At 41.9% G+C, this 23,308-nt stretch overlaps 1 protein-coding gene across 3 annotated transcripts; it reads left to right on the top strand.

Moving 5' to 3' along the window:
• The first annotated feature begins 7,893 nt into the window (after window positions 1-7,893).
• LSM6 (LSM6 homolog, U6 small nuclear RNA and mRNA degradation associated) lies at window positions 7,894-22,925 on the top strand. 3 transcript variants are annotated; one of them, XM_086346489.1, is made up of 5 exons: window positions 7,894-7,967; window positions 14,551-14,791; window positions 15,938-16,053; window positions 19,420-19,533; window positions 22,523-22,925. In XM_086346489.1, exons 3-5 carry the CDS (start codon window positions 15,960-15,962, stop codon window positions 22,555-22,557), a joined length of 243 nt encoding a protein of 80 aa, XP_086202615.1. In that variant the 5' UTR covers window positions 7,894-7,967; window positions 14,551-14,791; window positions 15,938-15,959; the 3' UTR covers window positions 22,558-22,925. The 3 variants fall into 3 exon arrangements, with proteins under 3 accessions (XP_086202615.1, XP_086202614.1, XP_086202613.1); XM_086346488.1 differs by lacking the exon at window positions 14,551-14,791; XM_086346487.1 differs by lacking the exons at window positions 7,894-7,967; window positions 14,551-14,791 and adding an exon at window positions 14,832-14,908.
• The last annotated feature ends 383 nt before the right edge of the window (window positions 22,926-23,308 follow it).

The following is a 23,308-nucleotide window of genomic DNA, read 5'->3' as shown; positions in this document are numbered from 1 at the left end:
GAAGACTCTTGAGAGTCCCTTGGACTGCAAGGAGATCCAACCAGTCCATTCTGAAGGAGATCAGCCCTGGGATTTCTTTGGAAGGAACGATGCTAAAGCTGAAACTCCAGTACTTTGGCCACCTCATGCGAAGAGTTGACTCATTGGAAAAGACTCTGATGCTGGGAGGGATTGGGGGCAGGAGGAGAAGGGGACGACAGAGGATGAGATGGCTGGATGGCATCACTGACTCGATGGACGTGAGTCTGTGTGAACTCCGGGAGTTGGAGATGGACAGGGAGGCCTGGCGTGCTGCGATTCATGGGGTCGCAAAGAGTCGGACACAACTGAGTGACTGAACTGAACTGAGAGTTTTAGGTAACAATTGATGTGCGTTTTTTAAATTAATTTATTTATTTTTGGCTGAACTGGATCTTCATTGCTGTGAGGCCTTTCTGGGGGCGGGACTACTCTCCAGGTGTGGTGTGTGGCCTTCTCACCACAGCGGCTTCTCTTGTTGCAAAGCACGGGCTCCAGGGCCCTTGGACTTCAGTAGCTGCAGCATGTGAGCTCAGTAGTTGCTGCTCCCAGGCTCCAGAGCACAGGCTCAATAGTTGTGGTGCGTGGGCTTAGTTGCTCTGTGGCATGGGATCTTCCTGAATTAGGGATCGAACCCATGTCTCCTGCATTGGCAGGCGGATTCTTTATCACTGAGCCACTAGGGAAGTCCCAGATGTGTTTCTTATTGTAATGACTTCAGTGAAAGAAAAAGACAACTGCTTAAGAAAAACAAAATTGAAAAGAAAGAGTTTGTGCTACCCTATTGGTAATTTCCAGCTATATTATGTTCACGAATCCAGAATTGGGAAAAATATCTTCTAAAAACTACAAGTTACTGAGAAGTAGCGTTGGTCTTAAACTTTTCTTTTCTTCCTGGATTGAAGGCTGGAGATTCTGAAGTTGTTCTCGAAATTTACCCTGCTAGTTTATAAAATGCTCTATTTTAACTACGCCACAGGGCTGGTGAAAGAAACCGTTCAACCAAAAAAAGCATATGGATTTGATAACCCACCCTGGAAAATCAAGGACATCTGTTTTTTTGCTGTAAACATTTTCCTGAAAGTCTAAATATAAAGCATGGCCCAATTCATTAATATTTTGGAATGAATTGAGTTATGTCACAATAGAAATGGGTGGTGGGTGGGTTTTTTTTTGTAGTTGAAAAGATAAAAATTTTCACATTATCAGTTAAAACCACATTAGTAAGAAACATTTTGAAACTTGAATTTATTTGAAATAAATATGGTGGCAAGAATTCAAGCAGAGAAAACTCCTCAAAGATGGAGATGTGCATTTTTAAGAATGAAAAGAACCACGTACGTTGGAGATCATTTGCTGATATCTAAAGTATTCCTAGATTTTTATAGACTGTACTTTATTTATTAGAAGTGACTGTACAGTTTTAATTAGTTTCACTATGGTAGAATTAGCTTCATTGACGTAGATTCACTCCACTGCAAGATGAACAGCAGCCTTATGGCCACAGATTTCCAACATAAACTGTAATTCATCAAAGGCCAATACAACTCTTTTCTTTGTAGCTGGGTAACCATTTATGTTTGAGGTGAAGATGTTAATATGGAAATTTTGTGAGCAAGGAAAGAGGACGAACACTATCATTCTAATTTATGACCTTTCATAGAAGGCCAAATGTAAAGGCAACTTCAATTGTTTTATATCTCAGGGCCAGCACATAGCAGATGTATGAAATTTGGAGTGTTAGACATAAACTTTTATTACCAAATTATAAATAATTTCTCCCACTTATACGGTTCACCTTTCAAGTTCATCTTGATTAAAATACAAGGGCAGCATCACACCGATTTCACTGAATTTTACAGCTGAGAGAGGTTTTCTAGAGTTCACAGTGAAGCATAAAGCGTAACAGCATTTGGAAGACTTTCCTCATAGGAGTTCAGCTCCTGAGCCCATCTCCTCTGAAATTCAAGTTATATCAAAATGATGGCTGATGACACAGGAACATTTATTTAAACATCTCAAATGTTATATCTGAAACCAAGCTCCCATGATGTAGCATACTTCCCATCATTGGGTAAAAATAAAAGGCACACTGCCTTTCCTGAGAAATTTTCCCATCAGTCAATATGCTTCTATTACTTCTCAGAAGACACTCAACAACTAGCATATTTTTCTTCTTGTTGATTTAACAATTTTCATATCCCATGACAAGAGGTAGATAACAGTGGTCCAAATACCCCACACTAGGATGTGACAGGTGTTTTCATTGTCCACCCTGAAGCTGCAGGTGGAAGCCAGCACCTGATATAGTTAATGTATCTCTGGAACAAAGATGGTCAACATTACTAGAAGCAGAATGCTAACGTAGATATTAAAATCTGCTCTGGAGACTGTCAACCACCCCAGTTTCACGTTTGCATCTCTCGAAATCCCTCTCATCAACATAATATACAATCAACCACACGTCCACAGGGCTGTCGGGTGTTTCATAAAATAAGTTAGATATGATATTGTTACTCGACTGGGTTGGTTTGCCCAAGGCACAGCGAGCCAAATGCAGAGATGCTGAGGTTTCCAGCAGAGAAAAGGTCTATTCACAAGGCAGCCAAGAAGGGAGAACAAATGTTGAAACTGCCTTCCTCAAAGGTGAGGAACTCAGGGTATTTATGGGATAAAGTGGAGGCATGGGGACCCTGGGGAGAGGTGATCAGAGATAAGAACAAGGGGAGATGACCGTTATTCTCCACAGGTGCAGCTACTCTACAGACTTCATGAACCACTTGCTCAGAGAATGGCAGCGCCGCATGCTTGGAGGGTGGAGTTTAGGGTCCTCTGATGTCCAAAGAGCACCTATCAGAAACTTTCGTTGTTGTTCTTCAGTTGCTACGTTGAGTTCCACTCTCTTCGACCCCATGGAATGTAGCCCACCAGCCTCCTCCGTCCGTGGGATCTTCCAGGCGAGAATACTGGAGTGAGTTGCCATTTCCTTCTCCAGTTGGAAACTTGCGCATGCCTAATGGGAAGGTCAGTGGTCCTAACCAGTCTTAATTTACTTGAACTGAACACAGCTGACTCTGAGTTTCTGAAAAAACAACTGGGCTAAACATCTTATCATTTAGGCTACCTGACATCTGGAGGACACGCAAGTTTTAAAAACACAGCAAGCTTGACCGATGAAGGCAGGTGACATTTTATTATTTATTAATGGCTAAGTGGTGACTGACTTTGATTTCCATACCTTCTTTGATGCACATAGAACACTGAAGAACATAATCTTTCAAAGGCATAGGTACAAAGAACTATAGAAGTCTGGAACAAAAAAGGCGGCCAAAGTTCATCTCAGTATTTTTATCCTAGCATTTGCCTATTTTAAGACTAATAACTTCAAGACTTCCCTGAAGTCCAGTGATTAAGACTTCACCTTCCAAAGGGCTGAAGGTTTGCTCCCTGGTTGGGGAACTAAGATCCCACAGAGCATGCAGTGTGGCAAAAAAAAAAAAAAAAAGAATAATAACATCAGGAAAATGAGAAGACAAGCTATAGTTTGGGAGAAAATTCTTGCAAAAGACATATCTGATAAAGGACTGTTAGCTAAAATACACAAAGAACTCTAAAACAATCTTAAAAAATGAACAATCTGAATGAAAATTTGGCAAAAGATCTGAAAAGACACCTCCCCAAAGAAATTGTACAAATGACAAATAAGCATGTGATGATACGTCATTAGATGCAAATTAAAGGTCCGTCTAGTCAAGGCTATGGGTTTTCCAGTGGTCATGTATGGATGTGAGAGTTGGACTGTAAAGAAAGCTGAGCACTAAAGAAGGCTGAATGCTGAAGAATTGATGCTTTTGAACTGTGGTGTTGGAGAAGACTCTTGAGAGTCCCTTGGATTGCAAGGAGATCCAGCCAGTCCATCCCAAAGGAGATCAGTCCTGAGTGTTCATTGGAAGGACTGATGCTGAAACTGAAACTCCAATACTTTGGCCACCTCTTGCGAAGAACTGACTCATTGGAAAAGACCTTGATGCTGGGAAAGATTGAAGGCAGGAGAAGGGGACAACAGAGGATGAGATGGTTGGATGGCCTCACTGACTTAATGGACATGAGTTTGAGTAAACTCTGGGAGTTGGTGATGGACAGGGAGGCCTGGCGTGCTACAGTCCATGGGGTCGCAAAGAGTCAGACACGACTGAGTGACTGAACTGAACTGAACTGGAAAACTGCAAAGAGATACTGCTGCTGCTGCTAAGTCGTTTCAGTCGTGTCCAACTCTGTGCGACCCCATAGACGGCAGCCCACCAGATTCCCCCATCCCTGGGATTCTCCAGGCAAGAACACTGGAGTGGGTGCCATTGCCTTCTCCTACTATATACCTATTAGAAGGGTCCAAATCCAAAATACTGGGTACAGCAAATACTGACAGAGGTGTGGAGCAACAGGAACTCTGAGTCATCCCTGGGGGGAATGTAAAGTACAGGCGCTTTGGAGGACAGTTTGGCTGCTTCTTACAGAAGCAGACAGACTCTTATCAGACAGTTCAGCGATCGCACCCCTTTGTATTTACTCAAGTGAATTGAAAACTTATGTCTATACAAAACCCCACACAGACGTTTAATAATAACTTTATTCATAACTGCCAAAACTTGGGAGCAACCAAGATGTCCTTCAATAAGTGAACGAATAAACTGTGATATATCTAGACAATGGAATGTGGTCCAGAGCTAAAAAGAAATGAGTCATCAAGCCATGAAAAGACATGGAGGAACCCTAAATACATACTACTAAGTCAAAGAAGCCAATCTGAAAAGGCTACATACTATTTGATTCCAACTTTATGATACTTTGGAAAAGACAAAACCATGAAGACAGTAAAAAAAATCAGTGGTTGCCAGGTGTCAGTAAGGAGAGAGGGATGAATACATAGACAAGGCATGGATGATAAGAGATGTGAAACTGCTCTGTATAATACCATAATGGTGGATGCCCGTTATTACATGTTTCTCAAAATCCACAAAATAGGGACTTCTCTGATGGAGGAGCTAAGATCCCATATGCCTCATGGCCAAAAAACCACAAGCAACATTGTGACAAATTCAATAAAGACTTTAAAAATGGTGCACATCCAAAAAAAAAAAAGCCCACGGAGTGTACACCACCAAAGTGAACCCTAATATAAACTTGGGGTGAATATGATGTGTCAATGTAGGTTCATCAATTCTTGCAACTAAACTCTATGAGCTAAAATAAATCATGTTATATTATGTTTACGACTTTAAAGCTCCTTAATAAATTAATGTTTGTATTCAGGGTTTTGAAGACTTGTTCTACTGGATTCAGTCAGTTCAGTTGCTCAGTCATGTCCAACTCTTTGCGACCCCATGGACTGTAGCACGCCAGGCCTCCCTGTCCATCACCAACTCCCAGAGTTTACTCAAACTCATGTTCCTTGAGTCGGTGATGCCATCCAATCATCTCATCCTCTGTCGTCCCCTTCTCCTCCTGCCTCCAATCCCTCCCAGCATCAAGGTCTTTTCCAATGAGTCAGTTCTTCGCATCAGGTGGCCAAAGTATTGGAGTTTCAGCTTTAGCATCAGTCCTTCCAATGAATATTCAGGACTGATCTCCTTTGGGATGGACTAGTTGGATTTCCTTGTAGTCCAAGGAACTCTCAAGAGTCTTTTCCAATACCACAGTTCAAAAGCATCAATTCTTTGGTGCTCAGCTTTCTTTATAGTCCAACTCTCATAATCATACATGACTACTGGCAAAACCATAGCTTTGACTAGACGGACCTTTGTTGGCAAAGTAATGTCTCTGCTTTTTAATAAGCTGTTTAAAATAGCTTTGGACATAGCTTTTCTTCTAAGGAGTAAGTGTCTTTTAATTTCATGGCTGCAGTCACCATCTGCAGTGATTTTGGAGCCCCAAAAAATAAAGTCAGCCACTGTTCCCACTGTTTCCACATCTATTTGCTATGAAGTGATAGGACCGGATGCATGATCTTAGTTTTCTGAATGTTGAGTTTTAAGCCAACTTTTTCACTCTCCTCTTTCATTTTCATCAAGAGGCTCTTTAGTTGTTCTTTGCTTTCTGCCATAAGGGTGGTGTCATCTGCATATCTGAGTTTATTGGTATTTTTCCTGGCAATCTTGATTCCAGCTTGTACTTCATTCAGCCCAGCATTTCTCATGATGTTCTCTGCATATAAGTTAAATAAGCAGGGTGACAATAAACAGCCTTGATGTACTTACTCCTTTCCCTAATCTTACTGGATTAGTATTCCAAAAAAGTCTTAGACATGTTTTTTTTTGTTCAGTAAAAGATTCTAGCTGAGTGGGTGGGGGTACTTGTAAAATATGGAAAGTTACTCTGTGGGTTAAGGAAGCCAGTTCTAAGCTGCTGAGGGAGTTCTGGGTGCAGCCACATTTTGGTAAACCTTTTGGGCTTGTGAACTAATTCATGGTGTCCAGCCTGTTTGTCTCATGGAGCCCTTACAGATCTATGCCCCTTGGAGAAGGTTACAGTCTCTCTGCGGATGAAATATGTCCTTAAAATTCTTCCTTATCCCCTGCCCATCACCAGTCATGATGACTCTGTGAAGGCTCTTTGGTAAAGGGAAAGAGGCTATGAATAAAAATTCTTTTTTGAATAACTGAAATGATCAGTGGAAGATATAGTACAGTTTGATGCCTTTTGTGAAGGCTTTTGGGGACAGGACTGGTTTTATATCCTACTATGTTGTGGATATTTCTGGCAGCTAATCAACATATTTAAATGATATTTTACTTACATTTTAAAATTATATTTTATATTGCAAATACAGTTCTTTTCAACAAATCTGCAATTACTTGGTCTTTACCCAAAGTGAGCACTTACAAAAGCATATAATAAAGTCCATCTATTCTACCAAATCACACGTTGTCATTCTCTGTCCCCAATGTCAATCAAAGGTTCATTTATTCTGCCTTTAGCTAACAGAAGCTTACAGGAGGGTGAACTCATTTTTGTCTAAGAAAAGATGTCTGTGTCTTAGATCCTGTAACACTTAAACAGAGTTAAAGATCTATTTAAACCTATCATCACTTTATTTGTAGCATCACAAATTTGGAATAGAATTGAAGTGTAAGTTTTAATTTGATGAGGGTATGTGTGTAGCGAAAAAAGGAATCAAGTCTTGGCATAACAATTTTCTTCTTTTTCCTTTCCCTCAAATAGCAAGACTATTGAGAATTCACGCGAAGTTCCAAACCGGTATCCCATAGCAGCACTTAAATAATGTCCGTACACCATTTTCAGTTAGAACCAGTCGGTAACACAATGCACTTTATATTATAAAATACGAGTTACTTTCGTGATTTTAATTTTTTGTGTCAATTAACGTCGCTATGGAGACAATCTCTTGCTTATAACGACTTCGTCTTCACACATTTAAGCAAAATCCAAAAGTGGATTTAAAGATTCGAGGTTGCTTGCTTTATTTATTTATTTGCATTTAGTTATCCAATTTCAGGACATCTCTAAGTGTGCATAGTCATTACTTTAGCAGTGAATTCCAGTTTCCTATAACGTCAAGTTTTTTTTTTTTTTTTTTAACATATCAGCCTATAAGAAATCCTGATTAAAAGATCACGTCCAGTGTTGCTTTTTTTTCTTCGAGGGAGTGGGGGAGGGAGGGGTAGTGGCATTTGCTTTCTGTTAGAAGAGAGAAACAGTGCTTTCCGCTTTGACTCCAAGCACCAACTTCATCTTCGGATTCTGGGATTTGCGCACTCCGGCGCGGTGCGGTTTTCGGTCCTCGCGGGCTGCCGTAGTCACGGAAAGCAATGATTGGCTGAGTCCGAAAAGTGCCGCCGCCTCGGCTATTTCAGTTTCGGTTTCGCCCGGTGGATCGGCGGAGGCTGGGCTTGTGGGGTGACCGGAGTAAGGGTTCGGATCCCGGCCGCGAGGTGAGCTGTGCGGCCGCGCGGGCCATCGGAGGCCTCAGTGTTCCCTCGCCCCGGGTGGAGTTCGGGAGCGGCAGGTGGCGGGTCCGCGCGAGGTGCGGCGCTCAGGCTCGGTCCTCGGCGCCTGCCGTTGCCGGGAGATCGGGGATCGCTGGCGCCGGGATTCCCGATCCCCACCCCGAGAAGCCCTCCCCGAGGGCCGCCTAGATCGCGCGGGGAGGAACGGCAGCGTCCGGGCTTCACCAAGTCGGCTCCCGAGACCGCTCCTGGTGGTTAAGATTCCGCAGGCAGTCCCGATCTGCGCCCGGGGATTCGGCGGGAAGGTGGTACGCGGGGCCAGGCTTCGCCCGGAATTGCCTGGCCTCCGCTGCATCGGCGTGGCTGCGCCTGACCCCCGGGAATTAAAGGCTGCGCTGGCCCAGCTTCCGGAGTTGTCAGATTGGGGATGCCCACGGCTGCATGGTGTTCAGTCCTATCGCGGCGGCATTCCTGTGCAGTGGTGTGCCTGCGTGGTCAGCATGTATTACCATGTCTGGAATTGCGATGATGCAGATAATATTGAGAGCGATTTGTTCTGTTCTTTCCCCACCCCTTATTAGAGAAAAATGTAAATACAGAAGAGTTTACTGAAGAAAATAGTGTTCACGACACGACAGTCTCAGAATTTTATTCTTGCGTGGGATGGTTTGTACTTGAGCTAAGGCTGTACCCATTGTGTCACTTAATCGTATGTTTAGTTTTTCATTTTCACTTAGAAATCATTCCTAAATATCATTTCTATTTTTTGTTTCTTCTTTTTATTGGCTGCCTAAACCATCGTTGTGTAGGTCCTGTAAATTACTTAACTATTACCGACAACGAGACGTTTAGAGTGTTTGTGGATTTTTGCTTCATTTTAATATTCCAAACAATACTTTGATAAACCTTTCTTTAAAAAAATATTTAAGTTGATTGCATGGTGCTTAGTCGCTAGGTCGAGTCAGACCCTTTGCGAACCCCTCCCTGCTCCTCTGTCCTTGGGGTTTTCCAGACAAGAATACTGGAGTGGGTTGCCGTTTTCTTCTCTTGGACTAATTCTGAGAAGTGAAGTTATTAGAATAGATCCTGTGATCTTTTGGGGTCTTTTTAAGCCTTCATACACATGGCCAAATTGTTTTGCCAAAAAAGTTTTAGTAATTTCCATCATTTTGACTGTGCCTTTTTCACCAAAAGTAATTCTTTTTTACGATATCAACCGGCAAGGTTGAGCCTCTTTGGATTTGTGTGTGTGTGTGTGTGTGTGTGTGAGTGATAGTGATATGTGATGATTGCACTTGCTTGACTTTGAGCACGTCAGAGGATGTTAGAATGTGTGTATGTGTGTTGTTGGAGTTACTGCATCGGCCTTGACTGAATGTTAGAGCTGGATGATCCCTTAAACGATAGTCTGTCTTAAGTGATCTTCTGGCATAACTCCCTTATTTTACAAATGAAGAACCCCAGGGCCTGGAGAGGTGGAATGGTGAATAATCCAAGCACACTGCTAATTAAGTACGGAGCTGGGATTAGAACTCAGGTTTCCCGCATCCCAAGTGTGTAGTCTTTACACATGTGGTCTCGCACTGCGCAGTGACATTCTCAGGATTAGAATTTAGAGATACTTATGCCCCTGGATTACTCGGTTGTTTTATTTACTTCTTTTTATTGTAGTTGATTTACAATATTGTGTTAGTTTCAGTTGTATAGCAAAGTAATTCGGCTGTATACATGTATGTATGTAATAGGTGTATATATATATATATATAAGTGTAATATTTTACATGTATGTATATATTTCCATAGTCTACTGTTTTAGAATTGTGCCACATAACAGAGATTGTAATCCTGAGTGATCTGTAGCACTAAAAAGTGGGAAAAGTGACTATTTTCATGGCCAGGACTAGAAATTCATTATTTAGAGTCACCGTCCCTTCAAGGTTTTTTTGACGGTTGTTTTCAGATTCTTTATATGTTGGAATAAAATATCTAATAAGTTACAATTTATACTCTGACACATGGTTAATACTTCATTGTTGGTTTTCATCTGTTAACCCTTGAAGATGTTTTAAAACTTTTTGTTGCTTTAAGATCAGAGAACAATGGTGGGAATGGCAATCCATTCCAGTATTCTTGCCCGGGAAATCCCATGGACAGGGAAACCTGATGGACTACAATCCATGGGGTTGCAAAAGAGTTGGACACGAGTTAGAGACTAAACAGCAAGGACGGCTCTCCACAACAGAGGCAGGGGCTGGGTGTGCTAGACACCCCAGGATGGAGCTGAAAGTGGGGCCCTTTCCCTAGCCAATAAAATTCCAGGTGTTCACAGAGCCAGACAATCAGTATGTTGCAAATACACAACTTTTTTTCTTTTTTTTTTGGTGAGAGGCGCTCTGGATGTGCAGAGGGCCAAGTCAGCGTAGCACCCAGGAGAGCAGGGAGGAAGGTCGCCCCTTGTGGGTGGGAAGGAGGGGTTGGTTTGAAGCCTTCAGAGAGGGTCATGTATCCACTGTCTGGAAAGGGAAATCCATGGAGAGCTGTTTTTCACCGTGTCTCGTGCCCTCCCTGACACTCACGTATTAGCCTACAGCTGTGTTTACTTGGGTTGTAGTACTAGGTTTCACTGCAGTTTTTTCCTTTGCAATCTTTTTTCCACCCTAAACTGTAAATGGGGGAAAGTTTACAGTGAACATTGCCAAGAAACAAGGAGTTGGATGTCTTTGCTCAATGACATAAGTCAGTCATATTAAATATATATATATATATTTTTCCGTTTGACCATTTTTATATATTTCCACAGGCTTAATTTATAATCCTTTGTCACTTTAGGTATCCACCCTCCCCCCAACCCAGTGCTGTGTGTGTGTTAGTTGCTCAGTCGTGTCCAACTCTTTGTGACCCCACGGACTGTAGCCTTCTAGGTTCCTCTGTCCATGAAATTCTCCAGGCAAGAATACTGGAGTGGGTTGCCATTCCCTTCTCCAGGGGATCATCCCAACCCAGGGATCAAACCCAGATTCTTTATCATCTGAGCCACCATGGAAGGCCCCACCCCTAAATAGACCTCTCACTGTGTCTCTGGCCATTCCCCAGGTTTAATGAGAGCATCTTGACTTATTCAGAAGGGCAGCTGTACCTCTGAAAGTGCCCCGGCTTTAGGATCAAGCCTTAGCTCTGCTCACCACCTCCCAGGGTTACTCTGTGAATTGCTCAGGAATCTCACGTGGCCTGGCACCTAGTGGGATGAATATAGTTTGGTTCTTCACCCTGCTCCCCATTCTTCTACCTGAAAAAACCTCTGCCAGGGCAGTCAGCAGATGTTCTCATACCAGACCTCTCAGGAGCTTCTGCCGGGAAATATACTGCTTTTGATTTAATAGCCATTTATGAGAGTAGGTCGTTTAAAACAAGCCTGAGTAGGAGTCGGGAGGGAGAGGAGGCCTAGAGGGTGATTACGGCTTTAATTTTGAACAGAAATTTTATCAAGGTGACCCTGAAGCAAGGAAGCCTTTTTCCTCTTACGTGTTTATGGTTCAAGAGGCTTTTTTCTTCCTTCAGAAACAGAACTGTTCCTTCTGCCTTATCCAATTTAAAAGATGAAAACTTAAAATTACGTGCGCCAAGTCATGGGAAAAATTGTGGTGTCGAGACCAATTTACTCACACAAAATGGATTTATGGGCGAGTCGTTAAGTAACCAAGAATACCACGGAAGCCTAATGAAGACGAGTGTAAAAGATACACTTTCCTAAAGTGATGGATAAAATGTGTTTGAAGCAACCATCCTCTTTACAAAGAACTTAAAAAAAATTTTTTTTTCTAAAAGATTTAGCACAATATTGATGTTCTGGGGAGTAGATGAGTACTAGTCTCTTCTTTTACATGACTTCCAGTCTTTTGAGGGAGAAAAGATTCATTAAAAAAAAAATAAGGTATATGAAAGAGAATAAATAATGACAGGTAACCAAGTAGGGGGAGGAAATGGCAACCCACTCCAGTATTCTTGCCTGGGAAATCCCATGGGCAGAGGAGCCTGGTGGGCTACAGTCCACGGGGTCGCAAAAGAGCTGGACACAATATAGCGACTAGATAACAACCGCCAGATGGTAAACTGTGATGCCAGGACTCAGTGAGAGGGCCTGTCTGCAATCTGTAGTCGATCATATCTCTGCTTCAGAGCTTCCCAGGGTCCCCGTCATTGACACAAGTATTTCCCATGCTGCCCAGTTGAGAAGAGTCCCCTAGGCTTTGGCACAGATTCCTGGGTCCCGCCCCAGCACTACTGAGTCAGGATATCCAAGTGATGTAGGTGATCCACGTGTGGCCCCGACCTCAGCCTGACTTGCCCTGCTCCTGCATTGGTGGCCCTGCTCCCATCTGCAGCTGCTGCTTGTCCTCCAGGCATAGGGAAGCATTTTCCCTTCAAACTCAAACACTGTCCGATGCCTTCGCTCAGATTTCTCTCCTTTTAGGCTGCTGCTGCTAAGTCGCTTCAGTCGTGTCCAACTCTGTGCAACCCCATAGACGGCAGCCCACCAGGCTCCACCGCCCCTGGGATTCTCCAGGCAAGAACGCTGGAGTGGGTTGCCATTTCCTTCTCCAATGCATGAAAGTGAAAAGTGAAAGTGAAGTCGCTCAGTCGTGTCCGACTCTTAGCCACCCTATGGACTTCAGCCCACCAGGCTCCTCTGTCCATGGCATTTTCCAGGCAAGAGTACTGGAGTGGGGTGCCATTGCCTTCTCTGCCTTTTAGGCTGGTAGACTCCTTTTACTCCATATTCAGCTCAGGTTCACCCCCAGGAATCTTTGATTTGCCAGGCCTGGGCTAAATGAGTCTTCTCTATGTGCTATTCCCTGGATAATTTTATCCAAATGCATACGGCTTTGAAAAGCTTCTCCAGTACTTCCCAGGTGGTCCAGCAGTTAAGACTCTGGGCTCTCAGTGCAGGTGGCTAGGATTCAATCCCAGGTCAGGGAACTAAATTGCACATACTTCAACTAAAGGTCCCGCATGCCACAGCTAAGACCCAGAGCAACCAAATAAATACATAAATAAAAAGAAATAAATATTTAAAAAAACCCACCAGCAACCCTCCTTTTGCATGTTTCTGCCCCTTTTGGAGTGTCAACTCTTACTGGTATTATATCCCCAGTTGGTGCTGCATAAAGATCTAAAGTGTTGAATGCCTTCAGGAAGTGATCAGTGTTAATTGGGGTAAAGATGAGGCTTAATGGCAGAACTTAGAAGAATGTATCTGCTTTTTTAAAAGGCAAGGAAAGACAGTAACATTTTAAAAATAACTAATATCAGTTGGGCAAACTATCAGTCTAGGTTAAAATTTATCTTTAACTTTTTTTTTTAAGAAATGAAAAATTTTATTTGAGTCAAATTTGAGGGTCATAACCCAAGAAGAGCGTCTCAGAAAGCAATGAGAACTTTTCTCTATTGACTTTTAACTTCAGACAAGGTAGTTAATAGATTTTCATGTCAGAATGCATCTTGGTGAGGTTTTTAAGCAGAAAATGAACAACTAGTTTTCTGTCAATATTGTAGATGAAGAAGCTGGCATAATGGGATTTAGCATCTGACAGGAAATGAGCTTAAGATTCAATGAGTGAGTCTCTATGGGGCCTTCAGCCCCTCAGCCACAGAACAATGCATGTTCTATAGAGAAATAAGGCACTTTATAGATAAATGGGAAGATTTATTTCTTTTTACTAAACTCACTAAAGGTACTGAATCTGCTACAGTATTTACTTTGTAATTTTTTTTTTTCTTGGGCTCAAAACAGCATAAATAACTTTGTTATGTGGCCTGAGTCATGAATGAATAGTGATTGTCCTGAATAGTAATTGAAATGTCAGTTATCTGTTGAACCTGTGTAGCTAAAAAAATAAATTGGCAATTGAATGGAAAAGGTAAGATTTACTGAGCAAAATAATTAGTTGATCACATTAAAAAAAAAAATCCTTCACCCTTGAGGAGGTGGAATGGATGATGGATGGGCCAAGTACCAGCCCCAAATTCAAGAATAGTTTTTGAAATTTGTATTTTATTTAATTTGATACGTTTTTTTTTTTTTCTTGGTTAAAGAAAATTATTTTACTTCGGTTACAATAACTTTTTGCTCACACTCTTAAACAAGAGGGTTTCCCTGGTAGCTCAGCTGGTAAGGAATCTGCTTGCAATGCAGGAGATCTTGATTCCTGGGTCAGGAAGAACCCCTGGAGAAGGAATAGGCTACCCATTCCAGTATTCTTGGACTTCCCTGGTGGCTCAGATGGTAAAGAATCTGCCTGCAATGTGGGAAACTGGGTTCAATCCCTGGGTTGGGAAGATTCCCCTGGAGGAGGGCATGGCAACCCACTTCAGTATTCTTGCCTGGAGAACCCCCAGAGACAGAGGAGCCTGGCGGGCCACCATCCATGAGGTTGCAGAGTCAGACGCAACTGAGAACTAAGCAAAATCACTTTGTGCTTATGCTCTTAAACAAGAGTCTTAAGTTCTTCTAGATTCTAAAATCTGTAAGGTGAGAGCCTGTGTGTACGGTTTTTGAATTCTTTTGCAGAGTGTGTCCATAAACATTGTTAAACAAGGAAGAGTCAATAAAATCTAGCATTCTAGCTTGCCCAGACTGCTGCTGAGTCTACATAGATTCATGCTGAGAAAACCTCCATACAGTGATCTTCAGCCTGAATTCAGATCATTTGAGTGGAGAAACTTGGAGTGAAATAAGTAGTGCTATTAATGGAAGAATGGTTAATGAAAAGTTTTGATTGAAAACACAAAACCCAACGCAAGTTCTGGAGGCAAGTCCTTCACGTGTTGTACCCATGCTTTTTTCAGGTGATGCTGTATGGCTGCTGAATACAAGTGATATTGAATATGACTGAAACAGAAGAATCAGTTTCCCAAGTTTTGCTTAAGTAACTGCAGCTTTGTTATATTTGTTTACTGAAGTATTTTGAAAGCACGAACTTATAAAACAGGATGAATTTTTATTAAAAAATATATTAAAGGCGCGATGGGTAGCTATGTATGTCTGTGATTGATTTGGGTGTATAATGCTGTTTCCCTACTTCAGACCCCTATTATACTGGATTTTTTTTGTCATAGAGTTTATTTGCCATAATAGGATAAATAAAAATCTTTGGCTACATTAGCAGCTTTCAGGAGGCAACATATAGATGTGATTAAGACATGGGCTGGCCATCTACTTACTGGCTGTGTGACCTTGAACAGGCTGTTTAGCCCTTTCTGTCTCTAGTCATCTGTAAAATGAGGTTAAAACAACACCTACCTCTGAGCGCTAAGTGGATTAATACATGGGAAGTGCTTACATAAGTGCTGGCCTGTAGTACATTCAAATATTAGCTTTCAATTATGATTATAATTCTCTCTAGAGATACTGTTTTGACATCAGTTGTTGTAAATACTGCATAAACAGTGGCTTTAAAACATGACTGATTCAAACTTGGACGTTGATTTTGCCACATTTGGGGCACTTTTATTTCATCTTTCTGGGCCTTTATTTTCATCAGCAAAATGGGGATTTTAAAACCTTCCCAGGGTTCTTATAAAGATGACATTTGGTAGGTTCCGAAGGATCGTAGCAGAGCACTCAGCATAAAACAAGTGTTGGGTGAGTGGTGGGAATGGGTATATTGACTGTGCGGGGAACCGTGGTGACAAGTGATTAGGAACAGGGACTCCGGAAACCCGGGGCTGTTCTGTGAGGAGGCTGTGGATGAGGTAATGTGTATAAACGCTTAGCTTACGATCTGGCTTCTGGAAGGTACTGGAATCTGGTTAGCTGTCGTGTTAAGGCCATGGTGGTGGAGTACTGTTGATTCTGCACATGTGGCCCTCTGACATTTGATTTCCTATAAACACCCTAAGGGCTTCCTGGTTTTTTTGCTGACTACCTTTGGCATTGCCTTCATTGCCCTTTCCAGGTTTCTGATCAGGATTGCTACAATGAGTCTGCGGAAGCAAACGCCCAGTGACTTCCTGAAGCAGATCATTGGGCGACCAGTTGTGGTGAAGCTAAATTCGGGAGTGGATTATCGAGGTAAGACTTCCGGGCTTTATCCCTACTGCTGTTTGCTAAAGAAGTAACAAAGTACCCAGTAGACCAAAAAAGCCTTCGTTGTCAACAGATTTTATGCCCACTTCTTTTCCTACCCCGGAGACAGTTCATTTTAGAAAGATAACTGACCACAGAGCGTGTGTCTGTGATTTCTGGCCGGATCTGGGGCTCCTGTCTCTGCTTTGGGATTCGTGTGCCTGCATGCCTGGTGATAGCCAGGCTTGAGTAACTGGATTCTGAAGAACTCCTTGGCCCAGTCACATTTGTTTTTGTGGAAGTAGTCAAGATTGGCGAGCAGCTATTTAGGCAGTATCATTTCACAGCGTGAACTTCCCACTCACGTAATGTGTGGGGTGTCCAAAGACATCTTGTTCTTGGAGAGAATGAAGTGCCCCTTTTAAGAGGCTCTGACACTGCTGAAACTAACTTTGTGGAAGAAAGGTATCCAGTTTCACTTTCCGAAATAACTAAATTCCTAACCTTCCAAAATTAAGATATGTTAAATTACTGGGAATATTTCACAATTGTAGATAGCTAATTCATTAGCAGAGTTGTAAAGCTTTTTCTTGCTCACTCTCCTGAATAATGATTCTAGTCTCTTGAGATTTTTCCACTTTACACACATGCAAAACTTAATTTTATTGAGAGATTACTATGGGTCCAGTGTGCATGAATCACTTTAATTTTTATCTTGTCATCACGTAAATCCTTTTGAGATCTCTGTTGATTATCCCCACCTAGTAAGGGAGGACCTAGGACTCAGACTTAAGCTTGACTCAAAAGCCTTGTTAAGAAATACTCTGCTGTCTATGTATTAGTTTCTGAACATTAATAACATATCTCCAGTGTAATTTGATTTTTGTAATGGAATTAGAGACTTTATACTGAATGGTGGTGGTTTAGTCACTAAGTTGTATCTGACTCTTGGGACCCTATGGACTGTAGCCCTCCAGGCCCCTCTGTCCGTGGGACTCTCCAGGCAAGAATACTGGAGTGAGTTGCCATTTCCTTCTTCAGGAGATCTTCCTGACCCAGGGGTCAAACCTGCGTCCCCTGCATTGGTAGGCGGGTTCTTTACCCTGATCCACCAGGGAAGTCTGTACATAGAAGAAAGCTGCTGCTGCTAAGTCGCTTCAGTCATGTCCAACTCTGTGCGACCCCATAGACGGCAGTCCACCAGGCTCCCCATCCCTGGGATTCTCCAGGCAAGAACACTGGAGTGGGTTGCCATTTCCTTCTCCATTGCATGAAAGTGAAAAGTGAAAGTGAAGTCTCTCAGTCACGTCCGACTCCTAGTGACCCCATGGACTACAGCCTACCAGGCTCCTCCATCCATGGGATTTTCCAGGCAAGAGTACTGGAGTGGGTTGCCATTGCCTTCTCTGAGAAGAAAGCTAAATCTCCCCAAATTCCACCATCCAGAGATAATCAGCCTTACCCACTTGGATCTGTCTCCATAGAAGCATAGTTTTACATAAGTGGGATCAGTTGTATGTGCATTCTGGTTTTTTTTTTTTAACATTAGAAAAATGCCTTCAGTTCTCTCATGATACAGACAGTTGAATGGCTGCAGAGGAGTACCATGAGTGTATGGACCACAGTTTTATTTTTGTGGGCTAGGGCTAGGATCTCAGAGTCAGAGAGGGTACCAACTGGCCCCTATCAGGGCAGATGGTTTGTTCTTGTCTGTGTTTTTCTCAGTTCTTGGGTTAGCCTTGCTTTCGACTTTTCCATTCTAGTTCCACAAGTAATAACTCCTTTCATTTGTATTTCTTTGATTAGTAAGTTACAGCAACCTTTCATATGGGTATTAACTGTAATTTTTCTCCTTTTATGAATGTCTGGCCATGGCTTCTATATATTAGAAGAATATGTACACTATTGAGGGCATCCTATAAAGAATGTGGTTAAATAAAAATACTGGGGGGGAAAAGCCAGCTCTCTGTATCAATTTCCCTTCAACCTTGTTAGATTAAAATACAGGAGAGGATCATATTTACAACCTCTAGGAACCTTTTTCTTAAAAAAAAAAAACAACCCTTTGCTGTGAGAATATTTTTATTAGAAGGGAAGATTTTATTTTAAATGATTTTAATTAATTTTCAAACATTTATGTAGCTTGTCTCAGAAGTTTCTTGCTCACTTATGGCTGTGGTTTAGATATAGCAGGAAAGAAACCATAAAGTTGTAGCTTCAGCTTTTCTTCTGATAGGAAATAATTATTAATTATTCCCAATCCATGCTGATGTTTTGAAAGTTCGCAGCCTGTAGGAGGGTTTGTTAGCTTACTGTCTTGGGCTCTTATCACAGACACACACAGTTTTGAAAAGAAACTTTTTGTTGAGAGGATAATGGGGGCAAAGGCAGAGAGTGAGGAGCATATTAACGAAATTGAGACTAAATGGAACTGTCGACTTGGTTAATCGAATCAAGTTTGTAGTATTTGTTTTTACTTAAATTGTCTTTCTGGAAAATGCCACTTGAAATTAGAAACTCAGAAGTCAGTGGTTTACATATCTTAGTCTTTTTAAATGAAGGATCATCAGATCAAATCTTGCAAAATTGATGCCATGTTAACACAATTGAAAAGATTCACTTGAACAATTTCCTAAAAAGCCTGGGATGTTTTGGCAGTTTTTCTGTATCTGTCCGGATTGGGAAAGATTCTGCGTGGAGCGACAGGGAGAGGGGTGTGCTGTGAAGCAGCCTGGGGCCTGCGCGCTCACGTCGCGCTTCACCGGGAGTCCCAGCGTGAAGATGTTCTTTCAGGACACCTGTTGTCTCCTCTTCTCCATTATTTTAACACGTTGTGGAGACTTCCTTTTAACCCTGGACCACATTCATCTGCTGCACGGGATGTTGTGACAGAACGAGATAAACCGGCCAGAGCCATATTTCCCTTAGTGGCCGAAGTCAGAAATGCCATGCCGGGGGGCGTGAGGAGGCGTGGCTCGTGCTCATTTGTTCGCGCCTAACTGCCTGCTCCTGTCTTTAGCTGTCAAAGAATGGGATTTTACTTGGAATATTCTTTCTGTGTTGCTTTTGTGAAGGTTTTAAAAGTTTGCCATTGTTGCCACGCATCCATTGAGGAAGGCAGCAGCTCCTTGTTTTTGCTGCCATCAGTTGTGGGTATGCGATGGCCTTGGTGCTGTATGGGCCTTGGCCTCCATTCAGACGGAGAGAAAGCAAAGACTTTTTGTGCTTCCCTCTATTGAGTTGCATTTACAGTGTGAATTTTTATATTAAGCATGTAAGAGCTAATGAATGAAGAGATTGTCAGCTCTCAGGTATACCCTGTAATTTTCACCTCTTTTGCTTTGTGTGTCTCCTCTTTGAATCCGTCTGCAGGGGTCCTGGCTTGCCTGGATGGCTACATGAATATAGCCTTGGAGCAGACAGAGGAGTATGTAAATGGACAGCTGAAGAATAAGTATGGGGATGCATTTATCCGAGGAAACAATGGTAACAGCCCTTCACTCTACAGTTATATAGCATCCACAATAGGCCTCTTTCTTTATAATCAGATCACCAGCAGGTTTACTGGATAATTCAGTTTTAGTTTTGCTTTGTTGGTTTTTAAATTCTAATTTCCTGTAAAATCTTTGCTGTGGCCATTTTTTCTTTTAGGTGCTTCACGGCATTTTGGAACTAGAAATTCTCTTTTTCCCTCCCTGTGCTTGACGAGGGCCTTGGTACACTGGCGCTGAGCTCTGTTCTCGGATACAATGTGTTATATTCCCCCAACGCCGTCTTTCACCTGGCAGTTGGAACTCTGGCTCTGAGAATGGCCAGTATTTCCCTGCTACCTTTGGTTTGCATCATTTGACAGTTAACTTGTCCTGTTTCTCTGTCAAGCTTTGAAATGCTTTTCTTGTGGGAGATTTGAATCCCTTAGTTTGGCAAAGATGACCAAAGAGGAAATATGGCTCTGAAGGTACTCAAGGGAAGACCTCAAAACTGTGGGGATTTATCCTTTGACCCATCCCTGCTTTTTGGTCTCATCTCCCAAATGGAGTTCTGCGACTCTAGATTTCTGTTTTTTTATTATTGTGCATCCTCCAGCTCTGGATAAGTTCTTCCACCTCCTTACAATTAGATCTCTTTGCTGTGAACTAAACATCCTGACTTTTATGGTAGATATTCTATCTCCTGTCTATACAGTACCATATTGCTTCACATTATGTCTTCATTTTATTTTATTTAAAAATTTGTTATTAAAGTAGTTGACTTACAGTATTGTGTTTCTGGTGTATAGCAAAGTGATTCAGTTATATACACATACACACACATATACACACACACACACACATATATAACTGAATGTATATATATTATTTTAAGATTTTTTTCCATTATAGTTTATAAAATTGAATATAATTCCCTGTCCTCTACAGTAGGACCTTGTGGTTTATCTGCATTTGTTGTTGTTGTTCAGTGGCTCAGTTGTGTCTTTTTTGCAACTTCATGGACTGCAACACACCAGGCTTCCCTGTCCTTCACCATCTCCTGGAGTTTGCTTAAACTCATGTCCATTGAGTTGGGGATGCTATCTAATCATCTTGTCCTCTGCATCCCCCCTCTCCTTTTGCCTTCAATCTTTCCCAGCATCAGGGTCTTTTCCAATGACTCGGCTCTTCCCATCAGGTGGCCAGAGTTTTGGAGCTTCAGCTTCAGCATCAGTCCCTCCAATGAGTATTCAGGGTTGATTTCCTTTAGAATTGATTGGTTTGATCTCCTTGCAGTCCAAGGGACTCTCAAGAGTCTCCTCCAACACCACAGTTCAAAAGCATCAGTTCTTTGGTGCTCAGCCTTATTAATGGTCCCACTCTTAAGTCTGTTCATGACTACTGGAAAAACATAGCTTTGACTATACGGACCTTTATATAAATAAAAACTATATAGAGAGATATCTACATAAAGATAAAACTATATGTCTCTCTTTATAGTTTTTATCTATGTATAGTAGTTTATATCTGCTATTCCTAAACTCCTAATTTATCTGTTCCCACTTCCTCTGTGGTAATCATGAGCTTGTTTTCGGTATCTGCTTCAGTTTTGTAAATAAGTTCATTTGTATCATTTTTTTAGATTCCACATATAAGTGATACCATATGATATTTCTTTTTCTCTATCTGACTTACTTCACTTAGTATGATAATTTCTGGGTCCATGCGTGTTGCTGCAAGTGGCATTATTTTGTTCTTTTTTATGGCTGAGTAATACTCCATTGTATAATATTCCATGTACCCTTCTTTATCCATCTGTCTGTCATCTGTCAGTGGACACTTAATGTTGCTTTTATGTCTTGACTCTAGTAAATAGTGTTGCTATAAACATTTGGGTCACATCGTATCTTCCCTTTTTAGTTCTTCCAGTGTGAAGAAGAATAGGCCTCTTATCTTTAATATTGTTTTTATTTGACTCTTTCCACTCACGGAGAAATGTTAATGATCTTTCCTCATCTCAAGACAGCTGATAACAGCAGTCAGCTATGGGTTCTGTGAGAGGTGATAAGGTGGATCCTTTCACATAACACTCAACATCTCAAACTTGGCCAGTTTCCTTGGGGTGTTTCCACTGTCCTTCTGATGCTTTCCTTTATATAACCTTTTCCATGGGGTAATTAGTGGTGGTTAGTTATCTTTAGACTCCATAATTCACATCCTAGCCTCTTAAAGAGGATCCTGGCTTATCTGATTAATCTGTACCATATCCTTTGATCAAGATATCTGTCAGTGTTCACTTTGTACAAAGCTGTCAGAATCGGGGTAGGCGCCGGGGTGGAAGGGGTGGTAACCCCTGCTGGAAATTTGCCTCCCATGAGCCGGTCGACCAGTGTGGTCTGGTTCAGATGTGCCACACATACCCTGAAGAGTTTGTGTGGGTGGTCATGAGAGGACTAGCTGAGTAAGACTTTGGATAACACCAAAGGTTGACCCTTTACAGGGAACTCAGAAGAAGGACTTTGGTGTCTTTAACAAAAATTTAAAACTCCTCAGCTGTTGTTTACCCTGATGTAACTTTAAAAAAGTAAACAAGAAGTTTAGTGATTATATTGAAGAGACGGATGCAACTAACTGTTTTTAGTCTGAAGTCTGGCCTGGTAGATTTACTAATATGCTTTGACTATAAGTGTAATTGTTATACCTGCAATTTATAAACCATTCTAAGATTCCAGAGACTTTCACATACATGTTATTTTATCCCCTTGTTCATGATTTGCAAGTCTAGCCAAATGTATGGCTAAGACCAGAACACAGTCCTCTGAGACATCAAACCCAGGTCTCAAATCATAAAATTAGCCTTACAGTAGTTCTAGAACTTATTGTGTGGTTTGAAGATTACTCTGAAATTTGCAGAGGTATCAGGCTGAAGTCTGTATGTCGTTAAAACTGGCTGTTATGATACTTAAGAGCAGTTTGTTTCAGTTTGTTCATTTTTTTCTTTTCAGTGTTGTATATAAGTACACAGAAGAGGAGGATGTGAAGACACCAAGACACAGTACTTTTCATACCGAGATATATTTTTTATCAAGTTTTTTGTTTCTTCTGTCATATAATTTTTCCTCTTTTGAAATAGTTGGTGATTTTTCACTGACACATGATTGAGATACATGTGTAAACTTGTGGATTTAATTGTAAAGAATTCTTTCATATTTAAGTTGCAGTCATTTTCTTTTACCTCTATGTCAGTGTGCAGAAAGCAAAAAGATTTTTTTTTTTTTTTAAAGTGGCAAGAAAATTTTTTTCTCCCTACATGGAAGTTTTCAAGTAACGCCATTTGATCTGACTGCTTTGTCTGTGGGACTGACTGAAATGATGGGCGTGAGGCTAATAAAACTCGGTAGAGACGGCCTTCTCGTGTCCTCTCGTGTTTGCCATGCAGGTTGCTCTAAGGAAGACGTGCCACCAGGCGTCCAGTCTCAGGTCTGAGGCTGCGTAGTTTCCCCAAGACCAGACGCTCAGCCTCTGCTCCACCACCTTGATAGGAAATTGAATTGGGGGTCTCGTAGGTGGTGCTTCCACAAAAGGAGTGGGGCGGTTCTGAGGGCTGCAGCCTGCCAGGCAGGTGGAAACACTCCTGTGATGCCAAGCCTGTGCACAGTCATTTTGCATCTTTTGGATGCAGTTCACCGGGTGGGTTTTCTTGCTCCCTTTTCGGAAGCTGGACTCCCACGCCGTCCTCTCATTTTGGGAACGTGGCGGGGAGGAGCCAGTCCTGTGCAGTCTGACCCATC

The sequence above is a fragment of the Bos grunniens genome, chromosome 17 (assembly GCF_055505025.1).
Source record: "Bos grunniens cultivar Pamir isolate PY7600 chromosome 17, Bosgru_T2T1.0, whole genome shotgun sequence".
Lineage (NCBI taxonomy): Eukaryota > Metazoa > Chordata > Mammalia > Artiodactyla > Bovidae > Bos > Bos grunniens.
Note: the sequence above shows the minus strand (reverse complement) of the source record. Positions and strands in the feature narration are given on the sequence as shown.